Raw genomic sequence first — 22,447 nt, forward strand, 5'->3', positions numbered from 1 at the left:
GTACAGGGATATTACAGCCTTTTCTGTTCACCTTTAATTGCATGATTTTTTCTATCTTCTAATTGTAGGCACAACAACAACAACCAAGATAGCCTCACAACATTACATGGCAAACAAGCCACAAGAGGTACCATGGAGACGAGCATAGACAAACAGTTCAAAAATAGTCAGGTCCAGAGCAGGAAACCTATGTTAAGCATTTGATTTGCACTGCTGTACAGTTTATTCTAACAAACTTTTTGGATCACGCAAGGCACATATGGTATGCTTCAATATAAATACACCATGGAGCCTGGACCACAAGCATGACTGTTTATACTTAATTCTGTGGAATGGGTGCTAGTCAAGGTTTAACTGTCACTACAGAGGTCAGTATGCTGACATTAGACTGACGTCAAGGTGTAAACAACACTGAAAAACTTTTAAACCTCTAATCACGTCAAGTTTTAATGAGTGTGCCTGAATCACGGCCTTGACCTCTCACCGTTTGGGCTGGTTGTAGGGATAGGGCCCACGGTTGGGGGTGACATAGGGCTCGATGACCAAGGTTGTTTCTTCCTCTTTGTCTTTCACATCCTCATCTGCCTTTCTCTTTTTCCCTTTGTCCGTTTTGTTAGAGATGGGAAACTTGATTCTGGGAAAGGTAAATGAGGAAAGAAAAGAGCTTATTAGGCCATAATACAATACAATTCAATAAGCTATATCTAGTACGTACATAATACACAGTGAGTAAATAAAATAATAATAATAAATTGATGTTAGACACTCACCTGAAAGGGGGGACTTGCAGTTCAGGAGTCTCCTCAGTGACTTTAATGGTGCTACCGGGGAAGCAGGAACGTAAATGGTCCAGGGACAGAAAGGTGTCATTGAAGTCCAATGTGGAGATCTGATTGGGCATTTTGGAGTAGTGAGCACTTCCTGGGTCGCCATAGCCAAGGATGATGTCATGGAGCCAGTCTGGGACAACACACTCTGTGTTCATCAGGTTTCTGATGGTCTCTAGCACCGCCTGAACCACAGAAAGAAGTTTGTAACAGTTATCAAACCAACATGATGTAAAGTTTTAAAAAAGTGAAAACTTGAAGAAGAAGAATCTCACTGAATGAGTCAAGTCAGGAAACACAACCATCCCACAAGAGGAGGTTTAGCGGGATAAGAATAGATTTGTGGTGGGCTGATGGGACAGCAGGTAATTTGTTATGTCTGTCAATTATATTTTAATGAGACGCAAACTGTCTAATACCCTGTGCATCAAACACTGTGTGGGGGAAACATGTTTACTTTTATCTGTGTCACACATCAAAGATGTGGAAGAATGTTTCTTGAATATCCATTAGTTCCTGCACTTCTCAAATTCAAGGAAGAAATAAAAAAACTGTTCAAAAACATCTGTCACTGCTTCGGCTGTGAGAGACAGAAATGGGTGTGTAGAATTAAAAAAAAGCTGATTTGACAAGATCGTAATCAGAAGCCCTCAAATGAAAGAACATAATAAAAAGCAGATCATTTGGTACATGGTTGACATTCAAAAAAAAAAGTAGAACAAAATGGAGCAAAAAATACACAAGACAGACAAGAGGTTTTTTAACAAAAGTTTCACACATTCCATACAAAAGGATAACTTCTATGACCCACTGAAAAACTTTGATGACTGTAGATAATATACCCTTGGTAACCTTCTTTAACAGCAGGTTTTCCTAAGAATGCCACCATGTTATACTGACAGTAAAACGTGGTTATGGTTTCTTACAGAAGGTATGACAACTGTATAGTTTCATACACAATGCTGGCCTGTTGCCTCATGGGGATTTTTAAATGTGTGAGACAGGTGTCAGTGCATATGACATGAATATCCAGTGAGAAGTGTCTCTCATTGGGATCGCTGGGAGGGCCTTGAGTGGGTGGTAATCTCAGAGCTGCCCTGGCCCCAACCTTACAGCTACAATTCCCCGGGGTGTAATATGTGCGATACATCACTCAGAGGTGGTGTTGGTAGGACCAGAGCTCAAGGACTGAAGATAAAGCACTCAAATACATTGTGCATTGAGGGGTGATCTGTGTGCTTCAGCATGTAGTCCAAACCTTGAAATTATTCTCCTTGGGTTTGCGTCTCATGATGATGTTGAAAGTCTCGTATGGGTCTTCAGTGCTGGTCTGAATGCTGCTGGTCATGTCCTGTTGATACTGGTTCGGGTCAAGCCAAACACGGAAGGTTCTGGCGTCTCCTCGCAGCTTAGGCTTTGGTTCAGGTCCTGGAACAGAGTGGAGGGGAGGATACTTGTTAGGGGGAGGAGGTCACCCTAACCTTTGGGAATAAATAGAGACTGTAATAGATCATAATTTTGTATGGCAAATTGCAAAATATGATATGCTACAAGTGTACAACTGGAGTAAGAACCTAAACATAGGCTTGAACAGAAAATGCTTCAGAGGGACAACGGTCAATATTAAAATTGAATCTAAACTAGTTAATTCTCAGAGCTAAAACTAAGATTTCAATACATTTTCCATACAATAATACATTAAGAAAATAAAAGCTTTTAAAAAGAGGTCACCCTGGTCTGCCTTGCAATAGTACTCAAGAGGAACAGGACTTCCATGCACATGCTTGACTGACAGGCTATGGGCTTTAGGCTTATTCCCACTGGGAGCCTGTGTGGTGCAGCAAGTGCGGCTCTCACTGATGTCTAAATAGATTCTTGTGTGGAGTTGTAGGGCACAGAGCAGGAGGGTGAAACTCAATCCTTTTGGCCTCTGATGTCTGGGCCCATGCATGTGTATGTGTGTCTGTGTTCACATGTGTGCATAGCTGTGTGTGGTTCTTCAAAGACCCCGCCCTCCTCACTTGAGATGAGTGGAGTGACAACTTCAGAGAGAAAGCCACCCCATCAACACCATGGGATACCAACGTGGACAGCTGGGCTTCGGTGCGAGAGCAGTTAATACAAGTATGTGTCATTTTTATTGAACTGTCAGGTATTGAAAGATGGGATTATATCAATACCATTTAAAGACAGATGCATTGCATGGTTTATTAACCTGATGCAGACTTTGTACATGAGTAAAATATTTGACAGAAATGCTCTGTCTTTGAAAATTTACAGTTTTAATGAGACATTATGTTAATCAGTTATTAGTGTGTAAATTGCACTTCTCAGCTTGTGTCTCCCCACACCTTCACCAAGTGCCCAGTGATTTATGTGACATCTCCCCACCACCCAGTTAGCCAGAGTACCACTTATCCCAGTTGAGGATCTTAAAGTTTAACCATGCCAACACTACAGAGGGACATGTTCCCTGGCAGGATGTCCATTTAGAAAGCCCTGCCCACTGCATTTTTAATCCAAACAGATGAGGGAGGATAGGGGGAAAGGCTGCTTCAGTGCATGGACACATGTTTCGACAGCGGAAGAGGAAAACACTTAGAATAGCCGGGCTGCGGGCTAACTTAGGTGAACCAACCACTCTGGGGGACAGCTTTGGGCTGTGGGGAAGAGAACACGGTAAACAGAGATCATGTTGCTGTATAAATATATTTTACTTTCCAGGAAAGTCCAGATATTTGGATTTAGTCTGAGCAGATTTCTTCTGTGTGGACACACACAAAACAGATTCTCTGAGTCTTATATTTGATGATATCACTGATTATTCGTATTAGAGAAGTACTTACAGTAACTACAGATAAAATAATAGTTGTGCTCAAATCAGTTTTCTAAATGGTAGAACGCAGCGTTGCTGACAATACATTGTCTCAGAGATAGAGGTGAATTTTTCCCGTATGTCATATTACCATATTCTGCAGGACAAGCACATTCAGTGTCCTCTTACAGAGACACATCTATCCAGATATATCAAATGCAGTTCCTCAGTTAAATCGAATAAATAAAGCAGGGGGCAAGCCCCGGAGCGCTCAGGTGTTGTTGCCGACCTCAGGTTAATGGGATGTTAATGTGAACAGGTCAGGTCTCACTGTGACTGTCACCATGACAACACCAGCCTGACCCTCTCCTGAGGACCAGACGGTGGATGATTGCGTATAGGAGGTCTGATGGGAGGATGGATGTCATGTGTCACTGGTGTGTGTGTATGTGTGTGTGTGTGTGTGTGTAGGCAGGAGCCCCTATGAGCATACCTTCCTCAATGACACGGCCCTTGTCATCCAGCATCCCCTGCACCTCGCAGCCTCTCACATACACCAGGCCGGTCTGGTCCACGAAAGACTGGCGCCGGTCGAAGCGCGTGCCATAGAGCAGGTTGGGCCGCACCGTGATCAGAAAGCAAACGTCATGCTTCCGGAGCCCTACAGGGAGAGAGGATGGAGAGAGTGGTTAGGGAGAGAAAGAAGAAGAAAAAAAAACGGATTTAGGGACAGAGAAGAGAGGCAGAGAAAGTTTGAAAGAGAACGAAAGGGCACAAAGAGAGAAGGAGGTGATGGAGGGGTGTTAATAAGACGGAGTAGTAGTGTGGGGGTGTTTGGAGATGCAAGAGAAACCGCCCCGTCAGCACTCGCCTGATCTTTAAAACATGAGGCTCTAATTATACGACGGGGAAAGGGCTTCTGGATGGAGGGAAGTAATACTTCTTACTTTCACTGAATTATAAGAAAAAAGCAAAACCATAAAAGTGAGTATGAAGAAAATGAAGATATCAATTTAGGATACATTAGGCCTATTTTTAAAGGCAGTGATCACTTCATTACTTCTACTGCCAAATGAAAGAAAGAAAAATTGGCAGATCCTATATCTTTCTCTGGAGATCTATAGCAGAGAGCCAGCTGAAGGCTTCATTGTGCTTTCTTTGTTCCCAGTGAATCAATGTCTTTCAAAGCTGACAAGCTCCCGTTGACATTATCTACAGTGCCTCCATCAAACAGACAGAGAGACGGAGAGGAAAAACGATCAGGAAATAAAACAAAGAGGCTCCATGGAAGAGGCTACGCAGAAATGGCATGTCTTCATAGAGACATGAGGTGGACAGAGGTCATGAGTCAAGGCCCAGTGGGATGGAACAGAGTGGTGAGGGAAAACTTTATGGACGTTATAAACTGCTGGCTAAGAGAAAATAAGAGAAGTAAGAGTGGAGGAGTGCAATATGTAAGGAGAGGGTAATAATGTATAATCATCTTAAGATCCTGTATTGAGCTGCACTCAATGCTGCTGGACAGACATATGTATTTGTGATGAATTGTAGACGGACGGATACAAAATACTGACAAAAATAAATGCTGGACAGACACAAAGTACAATTACCTTCCCACTCATGCTTGATATGATCTTGTACGTTGAGGCTGATAGTGACATCAGCCCTGACACGGGCAGGCCAGCTTTCACCAATGTTGGGTTTGGCAACCTCCACTATGGAAAAGGTTGTGATCGTCTGAGCCATCCTGGCCCAGCCCCCGAACACCACTCCGCCGTACTCCGATTGCCTGTGCAGAGGGACAGACACAACAGGAAGTTAGACGAGCACTGTGGGCTGTTGTCAAGATTAAAAATCAGTTGGATTTAGGGCAGTACACGGCACCACTGCTTACTTATTTACTTTTGCAGGAACAACAAGCAAGTTGCTACATCACTTGACATAATGGGAGCACTTATTATGTTAAGCAATGGGTTTCCAAATGTGGTGTACGAAATGTCACAGTCTTTTAATAAAATATTATCAATGCGCCATTCCACGATCTGAGAGGTAGAGAGGATAAGAATCTTTGTTCACTGGAATAAAAAGACAAAGTGTGCTGCAGCTGAGCTAATGGTGGAAACTTGTTCTACTTAGGCTGAAATAAAAGCAAGATGCTTATCAGTGTGTGTAACGATCTTAGTTCAAACTCAGAACCTGTTCTGTCTCCATGATATGTATTCTTTTTCTTAACTTCTTCTAACTTCTTTTCCTTTGTACATGAGGTTTTATCACATCCTCTTAAGTTTTAGTGCACATTTAGAAAATATACGACACACAGAGCTGCATTCTTCAATGCCTTAGATGACAAAGTGCTTATTACCCCAAAATAAGACATTTTGCTGTTATTATGAGTGTTATGGCTTTTTGATATTACCGGAAATGGAAATATCTTCCTATGTTCCTATAAGTGAAACAATGAGAGATTCTGGATTAAGTTTCCTGTAGCTTCACAGAATTGAGGGCATCTCACCAGGGTTTCATACGCCACACCACATCCTCAATGTCCTGTCTGATCTCATAGGTGGACTCCAGACGAAAGAGGTTAAAGTTCCTCAGCAGGTAGTCGTGGAGGGTCAGGAACTGCAGATTCAGCTTGGGCAGTGCCAGGCAGCCTGAGAGGAGGAAGTGAATGAATAGACACAGGGATACAGAGTTAATAATACACTTATTTTATGAATAATTATTTTGTGAATACCTACATATACATAATGGTTGAGTCATTAACTTTTTGTACAGTTACAAAAAATGGTCAAATGACCTATTATACATGGCTAACTTCTAAGTCTTCCCTTTACACCAAGTAAAGCATGTTTGCATGTTACAACTAATGAGGGCGTTGCTTGAATCATCAGTAGTATGTGAGTTGCTGAAGGTGTCCTTGCCAACTAAAGAGGATTCCCTAAGAGAGAGGTGCCAGTTCAGTCCCATGAGTGCCCTTAGGATAAGGGATAACACAAAGCGTGGGTGTATACTTGTGACTATGAGGCACCGACTAGACATTCAAACACCATTCACAAATGCAACACACACCTTCGCCTGAGTAGTACTCCGTCGGGACAATGTTCTCATCCCAGATTATCTTCTCTGTTGGATAAAGGGGCATCTGGTTAAGTTGCTCAATCTGAGAGATTCTGCGCTCGTGACGTGATACCTAGACAGGTCAAAGAAAAATGAAAGACCAATTGAGTTACAAACAAATGCTCCCTTGCCTATTAAGCAAGCTTTCTAGTATCTTTATTTCCTCCCATGCTAAAATACGTTATTGAAAAAACATAAGAATATGAAAATAATTTCCAAGATATCAGGTTACACAAATAAATATGTTGGTTGATCACATGGTTTACATGTATTTATGTCTAGAGAGTAGGGATGCCTTGTCAAAGGATGGAGGATGTATTTAGGATTCCTGTGGGTATTGTGGGCAGGTATACTATATAGATGTAATTCAGTAGTTTAGCCATCACTGGTAATTTTGTTGTATTCATTCTAGATGTTCCTTTATACGGGAATTTATTTGAAGTAATCCATTTGATGGATTACTTCAGATAAGACCGGGAGCTTCTGTTGTGGTGTGCTAATATCTGTTATTTTACATCAGACTCTAGCATTTACAATTACATTTACTCATGTTCCTGTCCATTTGAGATTTTGTTGATGTCCATTCAACCATCTTTTCACTGTTATCTCTACTGTTCTGGAGAAATGATATACATTACATGAATTGCTTACTATGTCAAGGACAAGGAGTGATATCTGGTGCTGAATACAAACCCGCTCCTCTGTTCCAACACAAGATAAAAGGCCTAAACCACCATAAGCCTGGCACTGGTGTAAAAACAGAATTACCTCTCAGAAAGAACCATTCTTTCTCCCTAAGTGTTTATGACTGGGTTCTCTACAGCATGTATGATTGTTTTGCGTGTGGCAGTGCTTTAGTCCTGTGGCCCCTTCCTATTAGACCCACCCAGTCAGAGATGTTGGTTGTTGGGGGCAACCTCAGGCGCACACAAATGAGTCCTCTGACATTGTCTCCTACAACAATCTAATCAGATAATTATGAAACAGCTCTTCTCCATCGCTTCTCAGAGAGGACCTGCGGAGGGTCTGAGTGGGTAATTATGAATAAACGCAGGAAAAAGCCTTGAAACACCCACTCTCATGAAGAGGTCTACAGCACATGTCGGAGTGTGTGTTTGAGAGACTAACGGGACGAGGGTCCAGCAGATTCCTGGAGGGGTTTTTTAAAATGAAAATTGGGAGAGCGAGGGATGGGGAAACCAGAGAGCACAATCAAACAAGCTCCAACCTTTCAAAGGATACTTAAAAAAGGAAAGAGAGAAAAAAAAGGCTTCCTATCTCATCAGCACTGTCTTCAATTTACCCTACGTCACACAGATGCCCACATAAAACAGTAATTGGATTAGAAGGCAAATTCAAGAGGGACAAGCAGTGGAGAGGGGATACTATATGTATTCCAAGGTCAAGAGCTTAAATTAATGACTTTAAAATGAGAAACACAAAACCTATTATGCCGTAGCACTGACTGGCCAGCTACTGCTCTGGAAAATACCCATATGCCAGCACTGTTTGATCGGGTGCACCATCAAACAGTGTTAGCCAATGGTTATTTACATCCTTTATCTTGCCAGTTGACAAGTACACAGCACAAGGTATGGCTCCATTCCTTAATACAGCCAGAAAATGTCTGTATAGTCAATTTAAAGAGGTCCGGAACAATAAAGAGGGCCAAGGATACATATTTTAATTTTGAGAAAAACAAAATGATAGTACTAGTACTAGTTCACAACTGTAGAAATGGATTAGGCCACTTCCCTAACCCCATCACTATCAAAAAGATTAATAGATGATTTTGTATTTCATAATACATTCCACTGTTTGAAATGTCTGACTTGCATGTATGAAAGGTTCAAATTTACTTGGCTCTAAATGCTACAAAACCAAAAAAGGGGGATAAAAAAAGGAGGCCCATATTTGCCACTTTGGCTTATAACTCAAATGCCTGCATAGACAATAAAATAAAAGCCCTTACACTGCACTTACCAACAGCTCAAGAAGAACTTCCTTCTCATAGGTGGTGTCTTTCCCTTCAGGCAGCTCTGGCAGCAGACATAGGTACGAGGCCACCCGGTGGAGCATATTGGGACTGCAGAGAAAGATGAGATAAACAAGTGGTTAGTCAGCTACAAGAGTGGCATTTGCAAATTACACATTTAGCTGACACACTTATCCAGATCCGGGATGAAAATAAACCAGATAGTAACTAATTGCTATTGCGCTAATGATGCGATGACTGAAATAGCGAGGATTATGACTACAACAGGGACAATCTGATGTCTACTAACATTACATGACAATGACAAAAAACATTCTGGTTGTACATCATTACTCTGGTACATAATATCCATAAAGAGAGATGTGTGGGTGCTTTTCTGGGGATATCACCTTCTGAGGAGTGAGTTTTCTAAATGGTGTTGGCGACAATACATACAGTAGTGTGTGACGATACACAGCCTTAACAAATTCTTTGTGCTCGTTAACACTGCGGCACAAAGCAATTCTTCTGTTTGCTTCAACTCTGCACTCCTGCTCTGTCAGCATGTGTGTTAAGAGGTCGGGGCGCACTGATGCGACAGGATTATGAAAATCAAAGCCCATCTCCGTCTCGGAAAGCTGAGGCGTGGCTCTCTGCATACAGACCTGTTTTAATCAGGCTGATACACTGTGACACAGGCAGGGTCTGGTACAGAACGAAGGACAGGGACTGGACACTTTGTGACAGGACTGGACAGCCACACGTGGCACTGACGGACTATATCCGTGTATCTGCATGCATTCTGCTAGTTGTGATGCCATGCTTGGCCAGTGGGGTGGCAATTCTGCCAATGTTGCAGTTTGGTGGCCCAGTGGATGACCTGGCATAGGTCATGTGGACATTCCTTCCCTTAGCAACAAAATAACGGCAGCAAAACAACTCACTCTGAGTAATGGAGATGACTGGACCAGGTCATAACTGACAGCTGAGCCACTGGCAGGGTGAGATAAGGATGTGAACATAAAAGAAACTGGTCCACAGAAAGTTTACTCTATAGCCTTAAGGCTGTCTAGACCCTTGTTCAGATTTTAAGTAAGTCACACATTGAAAAAGACTTCGGTCGAAACGTCAATGTTTGCCCTACCTGTCCTGTAATAAAACTCATCGAAGGGATCGTGAGTGTGCTGGCTTTCCTTTCCCTTTTTTTCAGATTTTAAGTAAGCAATTAAAGAGAAACTATTAAAGTCAAAGTCGACAAAATAAATCACAGAGTCAGGTAGAGGTACAAACAAGAAAAAATCGCACAGCTATAATAATTGACTTTTATGGCTGAGAAAATTTGACTTGTTTTTGCTTCGACTATTTGTTTTTCTGTTTAGTTTGTTTCTTAGTCACTTAATATCCTCGGATATTACGGATTAAGGAACCTGAACTTATTGAAAAGTGGATTTGTCAAAACATAAACACCCTTCTAGTGAGAGGAACATGTTGGTGAACTAAGTCACAGGACTAATTACACCAGTTCTTTTCAACACTTGAGTGGTGCCGATTCTCTTCCATTGTTTCTAGCATCTCACAAGGTGAAGCACACTCTTCCATCAGGTGCTCTTTCGTTTTTGGCCTGAAATGACACTCAACGTGTTTTATATAACTCGGAGAGGTATCTGTGTGTCTGTGTATATGTGAGAGAATAGGTCTGTATATGTGTGGGCAGGCTATGCAATAATGCTGCGTTTGTGTGTTTGGGGGACTTAGCGGATAAATTCAGAGCGGCGGGTGACTCGGAGCTAAGCCCATGGGTAGCGCAGCTGGAATAAACTGGCATTAGCATGAGTTGTTTGGATGAAAAGTGCTTCGTTAAATCTGATTGGCATATTTGGAGTTACCCAGGAGCTTCTCCTTGGTGACAGTTGTGGAGCAGGGAACAATGCAGTTCCTGCTATATTCAAAACCCCTAATTCTGGGGAAAGGAGCAGAGCTTCTAGAAAGACATGAAATGGTTCAGCTAAGTCTTTACCTGATTCAGCTCAGCTCGGCTCATAACACTCTGCCTGACTCAAAGAAACTTAGTATGGGCTTTAAGCATGTATAATCCATTACAGAAGTTTAAAAGAGGTGATAGATATAGAAACATCAGCTGCAGAGAGGAAATTTGTGCTGTCTCAACACGGCACCTCGGGGCAATCATGGTATGTAAAGACATCACACACTGTACAAACAAACAAGTAATCAGTAACTCACTTAGAGTGCAGTGATGATGGTGTACAGTGTCTCTAAAAGCTTGTGTCAGTAATTTAAAAAACATTTATTATGATATCAAAAGCCAAGAAAGGTTACAAACCCTGAAGTAATTACAAATTACAGATAAATCAATGTCTTTTCACTCTCCTTCACGCACGTGTACAAGTTTATAAAACCACACACTGGCCGACGCATCAAAGCGAGGGTGCTTTTTGGCTCTTTGGCAAGCTAATATGATCTGACAAACACAGCTGTTCAAAGAGTTTATTCTCAAGCCACTGCAAATCGATTAAATTAATGAGGCGTGCCTCTCTCTCTGGCTGGTACCAGCTGCCTGTTCAAGGGCTTACTAGCTGCCATTTAGCAGGGAAGTCAGGCAGCAACGGTGGTCTGGCTCTATACTGCAGCAAAGTCCGAGATGGGTCCAGGTGCATGTGTGGCTGTTTTTTCTCAGGCCTGTATGTTCTAGTGATCAGAGGAACTTTATAGGTCATAGGTCAGATCAGTGTATTTCTCTCTGTATGGGTTTGCTGAGGAGTTTGTTTCTGTGAGACTATTTAAACAAACAGCAGCAATTAATTAGTAAACTAGTACAGTAGAAAAACAGCATAGTAAGGAATAAAGCAAAACGGTATAACGTAAACAAAAGGTGAGCCTCCTCTGGGTTCATAGCTCTGAAGTTGCTAAAGCAGTTTTATTATTAACAGGTCACTGTAATTTCACTCAGTGCAATCATGCATAGCCTCCCACCACATCCCTCCATCTGTGCACTGATTAACAGAAAGTTCATCTCATGATTCATTTCCGTTTTGGTTACCTGAGATGCCCAAAGTGCTTGGTCAAGGATTCTCGAGTGTCGACTGCGGCAACGTTGGCGAGAGCAAAGTCGTGCAACTCAGGGAAATGAGCAAAGGCTGCCCTCTGCAAGACAGAAAGCAACAAGCAAAATCCCAATGTGTACAAACAAGGCATCACAATATTAATGTTGTTATGTAATCAAGGAAATATTTCCAAGTAAGAACATATATGACCAAATACACATTGCACATTTGTCTCTATTCATACAAATCTTTACCTGCAGAGAAGTGATTCTGTCATAGTGCAGATTTGTCATCTCCTTCTGTGTCAAGGCGTTTCCTGTCTGGTCATTGATTTCAAAGCCTGTGTAGAACTTCAGCATGTCCAACAACTGCAGCGATGACAGGACAAATATACATGAAAACGAGAGCAGGGTTGATTTGATCTCAATATGTTTGTATACAATCAAGTGCATATGCATTAATTTTCTCATGTTTGTGTGCATCATACCTGGCAGAAGAGGTGTCCCTCCTTCTCTCTGTGGGTGAGGCTGGACAAGTGGCAGTTGACCACCAAGTGAGCGTCATCCAACACCGTATTAAACCAGCGCCTGGTTGGCAGCAGGGCCTGGACACACACAACACTATGTTTAAACACAGGGCTAAACACTAACAGTCGTGTGGTCGTCTGACCTTAAAGAAATCACAACCACTTGTAACCTGAATGCATTTTATAAAAAAATAAATCCAAGAAAAATGCTGGTTGAGTACAGAGGAACCATGGATCTATTACATCCATGAGAGGAACAGATTAACTAAAGATACACAGACCACCGGATGTGTAAGGATTGAAGCAAAAAGATCTGATATCCCTCCTTCACAGAAAAGAGGAATGTAGTCTTGTATAAACTGACACCTCTCAGGGGTCAAAAGAATCAATTCATCCAACAACAACCACAGTTCCGAGAATCTGGACCACGATTACCCATACATCTTATTGATCCATGGTCTTTTATTATCTTGAGCATGTTTTGAAACATATGATCGAGAGAGACAATAAGGCAAACTGACAGTGAGATGGGAAGACAATAGGAGAAACACTGGCTCAGCTGCTTGTACAGCCATTATTCATCTGCGTGCCGTAGCACAGGAGCCTGACATGACGGCAAAAACAGGAAATCTCTCCATATGAGGTGAAAGAGGTGCTTTGGTAGGAATATAACAAAGAAACACTGAACATGTTGATGAACTGAGTGAGAGGTTGATTGATGCCTGCGGAACAAAAAAGGAGTCTATCATAATGTAAAAGGCTGTAAGAGAAGACATGCCCGCAGAAAGAAATTACCATTTGTGAAATACAGTAGAATATGAAATGGTATATTGAAATGCAAAACAGCCCCCCAAAAAAGAAAAAAGAAATATCCATCTTTCTTTGAAATCAGTGAAAACTGTTCTACAAAAGGCGGCAGGTGCAGCACGTGATACCTAAACACTGCGAGCAGATACCTTTATATCCAACTGCCATCTTTGATCTCCACGCAGCCCTGACAGCCAGCATAAAGCGGCCATGAAAACCAGGATCTTTTTCCCCCCCCCTCGCATTAATTTTCAGGTCGTCATCAGAGAGGGGAAGTATGGATTTCAGGCGACTGAGGCTTTGTAAAAGGATAGTGCTAAAGGACAAGAGATGTCTCTGGAGACATTCAGCTGGCCGGCCACTAGCCGCTGCCAGGAACAGCAAGGCCAGCCTGTCAGCAGACAGCCAGATGAAATCTATTGCGCTCTCTTGCTAGTAACAGGAGATCTGCAAAGGCAGCAGGAGCAACAATCTTCTGTGACATTGTGTCTTCACTCCAGAGAGCCAACAACATCAGCAAGGTTGCCGCCACGAAAACAGTGTCAAAAATCTATTTTCCTCATACTACCGTCTATAACAAATACAGGAGTTCAGAGACGATCCTCATCCTCATGATCTATGTATTTCATCACCCTAAGAATGTCAAGTCTTACACTGTGCCTGATGTAACTGACATGTAAACCCTTGCGACACAAACTGGTATGTAGTCGGTCAAGATCCGGTGGTAGAAGAAGCATTTGTTTTGTAAGAAAAACCTATTTCACACACACACACACAGTGACATACTGTAGGTTAATCATGCATTTGTGGCCAATCTGTATATGTGCAAAAGGACAGTGTTTGCACATTTGAGTAAGGCTACATGAAACAAAATGAAAATCTCCATTTTTAATTTAAACTGTTAGATATATAGCATGGGTATATATATACATTTTAATAATTAATTTAAAAAGAAACATGTGTTGTACACTAGATGCACTGCATTACACATGACATTCTTCAGATTTGTTGGCCACAGTATGTAAATCAAGAATCAAGGGCGACACGTTGGATATTGAATTTAGACTTGTGTGTTATACAAGTCCACACATACGCTGCACATTATCCTACACCTTATACCACATGTCAAACGCCATAGTGCTGAAAATAACCTTTCTCATGCTCCGATCAAAGACTACTGTTTCAAATCCTGCACAGCTCTGCAGACAGCAATGACAGAGACGCATTTGGAGGAGCTGAGACCGGACATTTATCCACTGTCTGTTGACCTGAGGTTGCCATAAACCTGAAGGACAAAAGGCAAATGAGCTCTGCAAAAAATGGATGACTACGCCGCTTCATTCATCAGGCCACCACGATAAAGCAAATATATAGTAGATCTAGAGTACGTACACGAGTGAAAATGTGTTTCAGACTAGACTGTGTTAAGACTCAGCACGGCATATTTCACTGTAACCACTTTTAGCATATGAAGGTTCAAACAGCGCACAATTTCATATTCCTCGAGTAAGGGTGTGGAATGAGAGGTAGAGTCTTACCTCCAAATCAATCATGAGTTCAATGAATCTCTCACAATAATGTACTTTGTCCATGGATATAGTCTCTGTGGAAAAGGAAGGAGGATCAAAGAGGTTATCACTTCAGTGTACATCAGGGAACGCATGTTGTCAATGACAAATGCAATCTGACAGACGAGCAGACATGTCTATATGAAGATATAAGACCAAAACAGGATAGGGAGCGGTGAGATGTAGCGGTGGAAAGGAGGTTGTGTAGTTATCACCAAGGACATGAGGACAGCAAACGCATGTGGACAACACCAAGGTGCCATGCTGAGTGTGTGAGCCTCACTATGAGATACTGCTTTGCCAGCACAGCAGCATGCTGGGACCTCAGTCCTCATTAAGCCTGTTGGTGTGCTTGCTTGTGTGTATGCACTTAAAGTTGAGGCATGCAGCAAGTATTAGAGTGACGTGACTCCTGCTGGTCCTTGGATTATAATCTATCCTGTCAGGTTTGAATTCTACCTAAACACACAAATACACATGGTCTGTTTTTAGCATTCAGGTGGGGGGCCTGTGTGTCGCCCTGCATTACAACATAATAGTCAGTGCCAGTGGGTCCATGGCAGCTGGAACACATGCTCCTTCAGAAGCTGCACGACTCAGAGAGAAAGGAAGGAGTGGCTGAACTGAGAAACTGACATAAGGGCGGCAATATTATATTACAAATGGCCCTGTTTATAAGAGCTGTGCTCACTGATACTGTGAAAGCTCTAGAAACGCCTGAGTACATGAATCATGCTAAGAAACGCAGACAGAAATGAGCACAGGCAAAAAACTGTTTCAGGACCAGAGTCACAGGAAGATTCACCCAAGATCATTAATTTTAGTCAGTATTTGGAGGTAGTAATCAAAACCAGGGATGTACTTTTTTGTTTAAATCCAAAGGCCATTATTCTTGCTGAAGAAATTCCATGTTAGGTATAGTTGCACACAATAATACTGTGGTACCTAAGGAAATAAAATATTCTTCTGTTTACCTGTGGGCGGGATTGACATGAGAACTCCAAGAAATTTTTTAATCAGAGCCGAGAGGAAGGTCCTCTCTTTTCTTGCCCTGAGGAAGCCACACAAAAAGAAAAATCAGAAAGAGTGTTGAAACCCAAAAGGTACAATACACAGTTTTCTAGACTGTATAAATCTGAACACTTTAGCAAAGAAAATAGAATTACAGCTCAGCTGCGTCAGCATCCATCTTATCGAATTTCTTCGTTATTAGATTCCAAAACTTCTGCAGCTTTGGAACTTTCTTCAGCTCGTGTTGAAGTCTTGACTGCAAACATGACAGAAACAAATCATTAAACGTCTTATTTTATCTCAGAATTAGTGCCATAGCAAGGAAGCAATTCCTTCAAATGAATTTATCAAACAGAGTGATTACTTTGCCTGCACCAATAACCAGCAGAAAAACTTAATTTGGATAATAGGTTTGACATCTTACTGGTAAGAGGCACATCCACATAGGCAGGGAGATGAGCTGCTGCACCTGCTCTCTGATCAAATCTACCTCCTGGGAGGGACATGCACATAGAGGAAGAGAAAGCGAGGGAGGGGGTTGTCAAAATGTATTGCATATGACAGATTTTTATTACACTTCAGCCCATAATAAAAGTCTGCAACTAAAATATTTAGAGGCCTTTATACGATACACTCAAAGTGCAGCAGGCTATCACAGCAGATTTTAAAGTGAGACATCTGCAGTGCTTCCTGGTGGTTTAATGCAGCTGTAGAGGATAGAGATGGGCGTGTTGATCCGAGCTGCACTGCCTAGTCCACTACTGCCACCTAGTGGACTTTACACACAAGTACCTTCATTTTCACACTCTCTTTACCAACAACCTTTGGTGTTACTACCATTTAAAAGCAAAACCCTGATTATTTAAACCACTGTATCATGTTAATGCCTTTAGGTCAATTTAAGAGTAATAACAACATTTATAGGATGTAATGCGTATCAAATTAAAAAAACAACAATTATTACAGCAGCTGCACTTTGATTTCATGCTGTTGTGTGATTAGAGATGGAGAATTTTTAAAATGTATCTGTATCACATGGTTTTACACAAGAAAACATGCTACTTTCAACGATTCTTATCATAATTTAAGATGAAGACTCAAACGTCCTTTTTTTACCGATGTATAGAAGAATGAGGTCCCCAGACATTTCCATTCAAGTAGGGTTAGTTAAGCCTAAGTTATACAGGGAGTAAGCGTAGACAAGGGATACTGGTGTAATCGTTCTCACCAGACTGTTGAAGCAGTGGTCCAGGAAGACCAGCAGCACGGTTTGTTCCTTCAGAGCAAGGCCAGCCCCCTCGCCTGACAACACAGCTTCCATCACACATTTGAAGAAGAAAGGGAAATGGCTGGGCTCCTTCTTGAACACCTGGTATACACAAGGAAAAATGCTCTTGTTGTTGTGTTCAAGTATATGATCTCCTCAGAACTTTGATCAACATGGAATCACTAATTACTCTAAACTCAGATAAGTCTGGCTTGTTTTTACCTCCCAAGCTGGCACATTCTCTCTGAACTTCTCATTGACGATGCAACAAATGGACATGAGGTAGGCATTGCTGGACACCTCAGGGGTGTAGTTCACCCACAGGTAGTTCTCAAGGTATTGGCTGAAAGATGAGAAAATAAATTAGTATATTTTCTTTGATAGCATAATGACTTAATATATTGGGAGACAATAAATAATAGGAAATGAAATGTCTCACCTGAATTCGAGCAGCATAATTTTTCTAATGGCAAATCTGAAACCAAACAGTGAATACAACAGAATAAGAGTTAAATATGTACTGTATATTAGAGAATGGCATTTAAGAATTTAAGATGCTATAATTTAACTCACTTGGACTTAAGAATCTCTTTTTCATAAACATCTTCCATCACCTAAAAAGACAGGAAAGACTTTTATAGGGTTTAGGCAAACACAGATGATCCCAACTGCAGTGTTAAAAACATGTGTGTTTGAGTACATCTTTGCTGTTTCACTGTACTTATATGTTTAAAACACATTTTAGTTAGAAAGTATTGCCACTCACTTGTTAAAGTTGTAGTAGTACTAGTAGCAGTACAAAAATTATACTTATTTATGTGTCTAAGATGCAGCAATGCAAATACCTCACCTTTGGGTCAAATGGTAGTTTATTCTTTGCATGAGGAGCCCAGTATTTATTAGCCAACTGAAAAGAGACATAAGAAAAACATCAGTAACAATAAGGATGGCAGTGTGTATATACAACGGTTAATTGAGCAACACACAGGTTGTTACAAATCATGTATTTTATGTGTAGCAATCTTAGAAACCAGATAACCAGATATATACATTTATATACCAAACATACAACCATCTAAAGGAAGAAGCACAAATCCCCAAGTCCTGTGTCATAGGTACAGTCCACAGCTTCACACACACCCCATACATCAGTACTATTTACCCTCGTAGGGCATTCATTATTCTCTACCCAGGTACAAATCAGTGTCACTACAGAACGAAAACAAGAACACATCAAATCGCAAATCACAGTGCTCGACCACATGTGTAGTATACAGTACGTGTACAGTGTGAATTACCTGTGTGACATATTCTGCATTAATCTGAGACACAGAAGGAGCCGCTGCCTTTTTAGCGGGCGTTTCTTTCTTCTCCATGGTGGTCATCTCAAACAGCTACACCGGCGACTGTGAGAAAAAGAGTGGCTAGAGGTGATACTTTGTCTGAAGCAGATATAGCTATTCATCGACAAAATAAGCTATGAATATAACTATTTATTTAACTTTTATGTTCTCAAAAAATGAGGAGCAATGAAGCTATCCGAAACTAGGTGCAGACAAAGTTAGCTCGCTAGGTTTAAAGTTCGACTGGATATGTTATATCGTAAAACAAAACAAAACAAAGATAGCAAGATGTTTCCTGTTTTAAATATTGTGATAATTACTAATAGCTTCTTTAGGCACCTAAATGTAACACTAACCATGTATATCAATGATAATGCAACAAAAACATTAGCAGATGGTCGCTGTTCCACAGTATCAGGCGATGAGCTAAGCTAATTAGCTAGTGATGTAAATATAGTTTATTCAAACGGTTCTTGATAATATTGGTTCTTTATAGCGTATCCAGATATATGATAAATTGAGCCCACTAACCTTTATTTGTTTTACAGCATGAGAGAAATGCTCTGAAAAGACTCGTTACGCATGTACACAACCAAAACGCGCTGTATGCGACTAACTTCCTCAATGGGTCCGTCCCTAAATTCGTCCCCGGGTGCAGAGTGCATGAATTCAGTTCCGCTCAGATTTAATGTTTTTCAGAAAACTGACAACTCCACTCCACTATCAAAGAAGTAAAACCTATACTGAATGTAATAACAGAGAAGTGCGATTTAAAAAAAGAAAAAGAAAATTTAATTCGATGGAACTGTCTAATTTCTATGTAAATAATGTAAAATCTAACTAAATATTGGCCATAAGTGAAACATCACAAGACTATTATTTTCAAGTAACTTGTTTATTTTTGAGCATTGTTTTACTGTACAGTCAGAATAATACAAAACAAATCAAACTTTTCATGTATGTTTATCATTATGTTATTACACTTGAAATACACATATACAAACATACTGACACATTTTGATCATAATAAAAAAAAACATTTTACACACAAAAAAAAACATTAGAGTAACATATGATTATCAATGAGTTAGTCTATGTTTTCTGACATGTGATTGCTGTCTGAAAGTTTTACCACAAATGTCACACTCGTATGGCCTCTGACCTGTGTGGATAAGAAAATGCCTCGTAAGTTTTGAGGGAGTGATAAAATGTTTGAGGCAAATGTCACAACGGTTCTTCTGGGGTAACTTTGTCACCTCACGCTGACCATTCACTGAACACAGATGATCCTTAAGATCATTTTTACAGTTAACATTTTCAGTGCACTTGTCACATTCAAGTGGTTCACACCAGTAGTTATGTGGGACATCTGCCTGGGTTTGATTTGTATCCACAGAACTCACAAGTTCATCACCAAGTAGCCTGTTGCTATCTAAAATAGCTGTAACCCCTTCATGCTGACATGGTAATCCTACATCATGTGCATTACCTCCATACTGACCTGACAAAGGTGGAGCTGCTATGTTTTGATCTTGGACAAGCTTATTTATTTCAAAAGCAAGCTCAGAGGGAAATGAATAGTTATAACTTTCTCTAGTTTGACTGTAATTTTCTGTTACATTTTTCTCTAATTTGTTAATCCCCTCTTCTAACCCTACTTCTGGCACTGCCACCCATTCAGTGTCAACTGCTTCTGTGCAATAAGATAAATCATTACCAGTAAAAGAATTCTGACCAACACTGGTATACCGAGGCTCTGTATTCTCTCTTATTCCGTCCATACTGATATCTGCGCTTTCAGTGAGGCTTTTGATGCATTCATTCTGGAGATGGTCAGTATTTATCATTTCTATTTGGTCATATTCTGAGGTCCTGTTTACTTGTTTACATTTCTGCTCATGAATGTTTAGATGACCACGCTGTGTAAAGGTTTTGCTGCACAAAGAGCATTTGTATGGCCTTATCCCAAAGTGAGTCACCAAGTGCCTTGAGAGCTTATATGGAGAGACAAAGTTCTTATAACATATTCGGCATATGTTAAGTTTCTTTGTCTTGCATGTATTCCTTTTAGTGTTTGTCTTAAAGGCACTGTTCACTTTTGTGAGAGGTACTTCACGACTGGTACGGAGCAATGCACTTTCTCCTTCAATTGCAGCAAAAACTGAATGTGTAGTGTCTGTGGTCCCACACTTTTGCTGTGCTGGGATTCGAACAGTAATCCCTGGGTAAAGCTGCTGTTGACTATTTGTTTTCAGTTTTCTGAGGTTCACCTGTTGATCAACTGATTTGGGTGGTTTCCTCTTACAGTGGAACCCTTCATGTGTTTTCAGATGTGAGGCCTGCCTAAAAGCTTTTCCACAGGTAGGACACCTAAATGGCTTCAAGCCTGTGTGTACCATCTCGTGCCGTTGTAATTTAGAGGCACTGGGAAAACACTTTAAACACTGAACGCACTTGTGTTGTACACGGCCAGGACTGCGCTTTGATTTAGTCATCTCTGTCCTTTTCAAATTCACTTGAGAAACATAATTCTTCTTTGCGGTATGTGGCAACAAATTATGAACTGGCTCCTTCATTACAGAAGATGTCTCGTCCAGGTGTTTAATAGAGGTAACACCTCTGCCACTGTGCGTCTCAATATCTTTTCCCGGTACCAACATTCCCTGGATTGGGTTGTCTTCTGCAGTCCTTGTGTTAAATCCACCTGTACGTGAAGGTGGGCGATTGATATACGAAGATCGCTGTTTCTGATATCTGGACCAGAGGTGAGTGCGAAAATGGACCCTCAAGTGTGTTTTCTGCCGAAATCTCTTTCCACAAATCTCACATCCAAAGGGCCTTTGTCCAGTATGAGTCATCATGTGCCTCTGAAGTTTTGATCCAGATGGAAAACTTTTTGAACACACATCACACTGATGTGAAGTGTTAATTCTCTGCTGCTTAATGGTGGCCTGACTGGTTTCGCTTTGCTGTTCTGATGATGCGGTTAACACAGCCTCCTGAATGGAAATTTCCCTCCATGTTTCTGGTTTAACAACAATGTTCAAGTCAATAGGATGTGCATGGCTAGGTGTAGGTGAATGTTTTATTGCTTCAGAAGCTGTTTTTTTCACATCTCTGCTGTTTTGCACAGGAGAAGTGCTTCCCAGTTCATTTTGTATTTTATGAATTTTCTGATGACGAATTAAATTAACTTCTAACCAAAATGATCTGTTGCAGATCGTACACTGGAATGGTTTTGTATCCTTTTGTGTCAAAAATTGCTGCTCTTCACCTGATATATGTGAAATACTCTGACACGGACTGCTTGTATTTAATATTTGTTCTGGTTTGACAACTGCATCCAACTTAACTCCAGTCTTATCCAGGTCCTGCATGGTATTAACACTTATTTTACATTGCAGCTTGAGTTCCACCGGTGAATTCACAAGAGTGTGATGACTTGTGGGTTCCTGAAGTGAGGACTGAGGCAGTAAAACTGAAGTTTGACTTTCATTACAAAGCCCCTGTCTTTTCCTTACATTGACTGCAGAAAGTGAACATGTATATGCTGTGCTCAAATGAGATTTCAAGTGTGCCTTTTGTGTAAAGGCTTTCCGGCAGATTGTACATGAGTATGGTTTCTGGCCTGTATGGATAAGAAAATGTCTTCGTAACTTGGAAGGTGTACAAAAGCTTTTAAGACATTTAGGACATTGGTGTTTTGTTTTGTTTGTTTTGCTTGTACTGGAGCTCACCTCCCTGGTTGGTGTCCACATCTTCAAACAGGCCTTCTTAGAAAATATCTGTACCCTCTGAAATGGTTTTGTTTTGTTATGAGTTGTTGAATGAATCCAAAGGTGAACAGATGAACTAAATGACTTCAAGCAGACTTTGCAGGTGTGTCTGTTGAGGGTTTCACACACAGATGTCGCCATATTTGCAGAACGAACTTGATCCTGATGTGTTGGATCCATATCTGATGAGCTACTGCCGTGGGTCACTGAGCCATTCTTAACATGTGGCCTGTTTACAGTTGGATTTCCTGTCTCAGACAAAGGCTGAAATATGTTGTGAGTTACAGATCCGCCTCTCCATTCTGGCTGGGAAGGCAGCGATGACCTCTTAGTGCAATCGCTGCTGCCAT

The 22,447-nt window shown here is 41.0% G+C and overlaps 2 protein-coding genes across 3 annotated transcripts in view; both read right to left on the bottom strand.

The window, feature by feature from the left end:
* The window catches only part of aqr (aquarius intron-binding spliceosomal factor), a 45,207-nt gene extending 26,258 nt beyond the window's left edge, over nucleotides 1-18,949 (bottom strand). For both annotated transcript variants that reach the window (XM_083997829.1, XM_083997828.1), the window contains exons 1-22: nucleotides 18,853-18,949; nucleotides 18,277-18,384; nucleotides 17,829-17,885; nucleotides 17,552-17,592; nucleotides 17,418-17,453; nucleotides 17,201-17,321; nucleotides 16,940-17,080; nucleotides 16,136-16,204; nucleotides 15,867-15,967; nucleotides 15,675-15,751; nucleotides 14,671-14,735; nucleotides 12,287-12,403; nucleotides 12,054-12,167; nucleotides 11,796-11,899; nucleotides 8,746-8,848; nucleotides 6,715-6,835; nucleotides 6,155-6,296; nucleotides 5,253-5,431; nucleotides 4,136-4,303; nucleotides 2,086-2,255; nucleotides 771-1,012; nucleotides 485-634 (exon numbers count right to left, since the gene is read on the bottom strand). In XM_083997829.1, the coding sequence (XP_083853955.1) occupies nucleotides 485-634; nucleotides 771-1,012; nucleotides 2,086-2,255; nucleotides 4,136-4,303; nucleotides 5,253-5,431; nucleotides 6,155-6,296; nucleotides 6,715-6,835; nucleotides 8,746-8,848; nucleotides 11,796-11,899; nucleotides 12,054-12,167; nucleotides 12,287-12,403; nucleotides 14,671-14,735; nucleotides 15,675-15,751; nucleotides 15,867-15,967; nucleotides 16,136-16,204; nucleotides 16,940-17,080; nucleotides 17,201-17,321; nucleotides 17,418-17,453; nucleotides 17,552-17,592; nucleotides 17,829-17,885; nucleotides 18,277-18,363 (2,405 nt within the window). In that variant the 5' untranslated portion in view covers nucleotides 18,364-18,384; nucleotides 18,853-18,949. The remainder of the gene's footprint in view (nucleotides 1-484; nucleotides 635-770; nucleotides 1,013-2,085; nucleotides 2,256-4,135; nucleotides 4,304-5,252; nucleotides 5,432-6,154; nucleotides 6,297-6,714; nucleotides 6,836-8,745; nucleotides 8,849-11,795; nucleotides 11,900-12,053; nucleotides 12,168-12,286; nucleotides 12,404-14,670; nucleotides 14,736-15,674; nucleotides 15,752-15,866; nucleotides 15,968-16,135; nucleotides 16,205-16,939; nucleotides 17,081-17,200; nucleotides 17,322-17,417; nucleotides 17,454-17,551; nucleotides 17,593-17,828; nucleotides 17,886-18,276; nucleotides 18,385-18,852) is intronic.
* A 451-nt stretch (nucleotides 18,950-19,400) lies between these two features.
* LOC311005974 (uncharacterized protein) lies at nucleotides 19,401-22,238 on the bottom strand (the record flags this gene model as incomplete). The annotated part of the gene is made up of 1 exon (XM_083998575.1): nucleotides 19,401-22,238. One exon carries the CDS (start codon nucleotides 22,236-22,238, stop codon nucleotides 19,401-19,403), a length of 2,838 nt encoding a protein of 945 aa, XP_083854701.1.
* Between the last annotated feature and the right edge of the window lie 209 nt (nucleotides 22,239-22,447).

Source organism: Trachurus trachurus, assembly GCF_905171665.1.
Source record: "Trachurus trachurus genome assembly, chromosome: 22".
Lineage (NCBI taxonomy): Eukaryota > Metazoa > Chordata > Actinopteri > Carangiformes > Carangidae > Trachurus > Trachurus trachurus.